The following is a 4,363-nucleotide window of genomic DNA, read 5'->3' as shown; positions in this document are numbered from 1 at the left end:
GCGGTTCAGCGGAATCTTTGCCTCCCATGATGGGGACCTGGGTTGTACTAACCTCCTCTCTCATCAGATTCCACTAGTCGATGAGGCGCCAGTTCGACAACGATACAGGCGTATCCCCCCATCGGAATATGAGATGGCTAAGGCTCATATCAATTTATTGATGGAGGCACAAGTTATCACTGAGAGTTGTAGCCCATATGCGTCCCCTATAGTGTTGGCCCGAAAGAAGGATGGTAGTCTCCGCATGTGTGTTGACTACCGCCAACTAAACGCGAAGACACGCAAAGACGCTTTCCCTCTTCCTCGCATCGAGGAGTCCCTCGATGCATTGACAGGAGCCCACTGGTTCTCTACTATGGACCTAGCCAGCGGGTATCACCAGGTCCCTGTTGCGGTGGGTGATCGTGCCAAGACGGCCTTCTGTACACCTTTCGGCCTTTTCGAATGGCAGCGAATGCCATTCGGCCTTTGTAACGCGCCAGCAACCTTTCAACGGTTGATGGAAAGGATTTTTGGGGACCAGCAATGTCAAACCTTGTTGTTGTACTTGGATGACATTGTGGTCTTTTCTACTTCTGTTTCCCAACACCTGGAACGTTTGGAACTTGTTCTGGGGCGTTTGCAGCATGAGGGCCTTAAGGCCAAGTTGAGCAAATGTGCATTTTTCAAACAGGAGGTTGGCTACCTCGGTCACGTCATTTCGAGTCAGGGGGTGGCGACGGACCCTAAAAAGATTGAGGCAGTGGCTAGTTGGCGTTGCCCTAGCACCGTCTCGGAGGTGCGTTCTTTCTTGGGGTTCGCCAGCTACTACCGCCGGTTTGTGGAGGGTTTTGCCAAGGCGGCGGCCCCCCTCCACAAGCTGGTGGCGGCGCTGGGTGGCACTAAATCAAAGCGAGGCCCGGGCCAAAGTTTGCTGTCCCATTGGTCTGAAGAGTGCCAGCAAAGCTTTGATGCCCTAAAGAGAAAGCTGACCACGGCCCCTGTCCTTGCCTACGCCGATTTCAGCTTGCCATTCATCTTAGAAGTGGATGCGAGTTACAGCGGATTAGGGGCTGTTCTATCTCAGGAACAGGGGGGGAAGGTGCGCCCTATAGCTTATGCCAGCCGTGGTCTTAGGCCCACTGAGCGCAACATGTCCAACTACAGTTCCATGAAGTTGGAGTTCGTCGCGCTCAAGTGGGCCCTCACCGAAAAGTTTAGGGAGTATTTGTTGGGGCAGCGCTGTATTATCTTTACGGACAACAATCCCCTAAGTCACCTGTCTACTGCAAAACTAGGAGCATTAGAGCAGCGCTGGGTTGCCCAGATGGCTCCATTCGACTACGAGATCAAATATCGCTCCGGCAGACAGAACCGCAATGCGGATGCTCTGTCGAGGCAGAACCCCTCGGACCATCCTGTTTTGGCGGATTTGGCCCTGGGCACGACCCTTCCAACTGCCTTACAGCAAGTTGAGCAGGCACAGCCAGTAACGCAGGTGGTTCAAGCGGTGGTTACGGCGTTCCCTGATAACAAAACCTCCCATTTGCACTCTAGTCAGGAACAAGATCCCGTCTTCCAGGAGGTTGTGCCACATTGGAGGCGAGGTGTTAAACCTGGGCCTGCTGAGAGACAGCGAATGTCCAAGTCGGCATTGGTTCTCTTACGCCAGTGGGACCGACTAGTGGAAAGGGAAGGTGCCATATACCGTAGGGTGTTTCGTTCAGACGGAGCAGAGGAATATTTCCAACTGTTGCTTCCTGCTAAGTTGAAGTCTGATGTTCTGACCCAGCTACATCAGGAGCATGGCCACCAGGGGGTGGAGCGCACCTTGGACTTGGCCCGTAAACGGTGCTATTGGCCCGGGATGTCCTCCGATGTGGCTCGTTGGTGCCTTGAGTGCGAGCGATGTCAAACTGCAAAAGACACTAAACCCCCAGCACGTAGCTTCATGGGGCATTTGTTGGCCTCAAGGCCAAATGAGGTGCTTGCTGTGGATTTCACGTCACTGGAACCGTCTCGGTCGGGTGTGGAAAATGTTCTAGTTATGACTGACGTGTTCAGTAAGTTTTCGCTGGCCATCCCAACCCAGGACCAGCGTGCCTCCACCGTGGCAAGAGTGCTTGTCCATGAGTGGTTTTACAAGTTCGGTGTCCCTGCTCGCATCCATTCCGACCAAGGTCGTTGTTTTGAGGCAATTCTCATCCAACAACTTTGCCAGCTCTATGGTGTGGAGAAATCACGCACCACGCCCTACCATCCTGCCGGTAATGGCCAGTGTGAGCGGTTTAACCGCACCCTACATAACCTCCTCCGTACTCTGCCAGCATCTCGAAAAAGAGATTGGGTTGCGTGCCTCCCACAGCTGCTCTTCTGTTATAATACCACCCCGCATTCAGCAACCGGTGAGTCCCCTCACTTCCTGTTGTTCGGCCAGGAGCCACGCCTACCGCTTGACTTTTTGCTGGGAACAGTACCCGACCCTGTAGCCGGGACGGTGCATGATTGGATTGACGAACACCAAGCCAGGCTGCAAGTCGCCTTTCAGGGGGCTGAAGGCCGGCTTCGAGCTGCAGCCGGTAAACGGAAAGAGGCCCATGACCGTCAGGTTAAAGATCTACCACTGGGGGAGGGTGAGTTGGTCTACCTCCGTAACCTCAGTAGGAGGGGCTGCCACAAAATTCAGGACCTGTGGAGCCCAGTGGTATACGAGGTTATCAAAGCCCCCCCAGTAAACGGGGCGGTGTACACTATTGCTCCAGTGACTGATCGGAGCAAAGTCCGACAGGTACATCGTGGTCTCATTAAAGCCCGGCTAGGGAGCGATGCACCGGTAGGCCCGCCTTACACAAGTCCGCCAGTCGTTGAGACTGTTGTCGTGACGGAGGACGACATGGATGTTGATCTGGCGTTCTTGCCCCCGACGTCACTGCTACATCCAGTAGCGACGCCTGTTGTTGCCCTTGCCTGTCCGGGCCCCCAGGTGTTGCCTGCTGACCCCCCAACAGTAAACACCAGTATCCCAGCCAGCCCCTCCCCTAGTCTAGACACTCAAACTAGTACTAGCGGAGAGGTTCATACTGACAGTACACCCGTAGTACGGGTGGTAGAGAGTCTGGATCAGGTAGAGGTCAGTATGCCAGTACTATCGCCAGTGGTCCCAGAGTCGAGCATTGGTGGAGTGGCTCTACGCCGGACATGTAGAGCCATGGCAGGCCAACATTCTAACATTCACCATTTACCTCAGACAGCCGGCCAGATGGGGGTGTGCCCCAGTGGCCCTGTGTCGAGTCCAGTTGGTGCTGCTCTTCAAACCCAGGGTTCGAATGGGGCTGCCAACCGGCCTATCGTCGGGACGCCGACTGAAAATGTGGGGGTAGATTGTGGTGAGACGCAGGGGCAGAGCCCTTTGTAATGATCAGGGCCGTCACAGCCAATGGCTTGCGTCTCCACCTTATTTATTCTGAGGTAGCTTTTTGTGTCGGGAGGTGCCACAATTTGTCTCCTCGTTATTTCCTGCTACGCCCCTCCAGGCAACTTGCTACCGGTATGTACGCGTGCTTTCCCTATGGACGCTCTGGCTGATTTGTTTGGCATGGTGATTTACTTTTTCACACTGGTCGCTTTGCAGCGCTTGTGCCTGTTGCTTGCTGGTGCCTGCTGGTGCCCTGCCTTGGTTGGTGATGCGTGCAGGTTGTTGATCGCGTAACAGTCTCGGTGTGGATTCCAACCGAATGCTAACATTCAGCTGTGAGCCGCTGGCTTAAGTAGGAAGTTGCCAACTTCCTGGTAGGTATCCCTTATTTTATATCGCTATTGTTTTTAGAATTATGTTTAGCACTAACGGGGTGACCTGTATGCCTTCTAGGTACTGCCGATTGTGTCGTTGCCGACTGCTGTTTTTGCCACCCGTTGTTTACCACCAAAGCTGCCCAACTGTCCTGGGCTAGCCTGGAGGATAGCGGCGAAGACGCTAACGACCACTCTTTGAACGTGATCTGTCTGTTGACTTGTCCTTGTGTGTTTCCATCTGCCCGTGTCGCAACTAGTGTGTGTCGGTGTGTGTGTGTGTGTGTGTGTAGAGTGTTGGCGAGTGCGTGCGTGTTTGTCCTGGGGAAGTGTTTGGTTTAATTTGGGGGATTTTGTTTATAGTTTATCACGCATGTTTAAGATCCTTTTTGGCCTGGTTCGTGTGTTTGTTATATTTTGTTTTCTTACTGATTTCCTTTTTGTGAATTACATTTTGTGTAGTTGTGTTTATTGTTTTGTTTGGTCGCTTGTATCTACCCTCATCTCTCTTTTGTTCCTTCGTTTCCAGGCGCTGAGTGCCCACCGCAGGGAGGCAACTAGATCCTTTAGGTGGTGGTGCCCCCTTCCCGAGTGT

At 53.4% G+C, this 4,363-nt stretch overlaps 1 protein-coding gene across 2 annotated transcripts; it reads left to right on the top strand.

The window, feature by feature from the left end:
* Window positions 1-1,215: 1,215 nt before the first annotated feature.
* On the top strand, window positions 1,216-4,110 carry LOC132463625 (uncharacterized). 2 transcript variants are annotated; one of them, XM_060059916.1, is made up of 2 exons: window positions 1,216-3,526; window positions 3,611-4,110. In XM_060059916.1, the coding sequence occupies exon 1, from the start codon at window positions 1,307-1,309 to the stop codon at window positions 3,392-3,394; it is 2,088 nt and encodes a 695-aa protein (XP_059915899.1). In that variant the 5' UTR covers window positions 1,216-1,306; the 3' UTR covers window positions 3,395-3,526; window positions 3,611-4,110. The 2 variants fall into 2 exon arrangements, with proteins under 2 accessions (XP_059915899.1, XP_059915898.1); XM_060059915.1 differs by having other exon boundaries at window positions 1,216-3,768; window positions 3,848-4,110.
* The last annotated feature ends 253 nt before the right edge of the window (window positions 4,111-4,363 follow it).

Source organism: Gadus macrocephalus, chromosome 8 (assembly GCF_031168955.1).
Source record: "Gadus macrocephalus chromosome 8, ASM3116895v1".
NCBI classification, from domain to species: Eukaryota; Metazoa; Chordata; class Actinopteri; order Gadiformes; family Gadidae; genus Gadus; species Gadus macrocephalus.
Note: the sequence above shows the minus strand (reverse complement) of the source record. Positions and strands in the feature narration are given on the sequence as shown.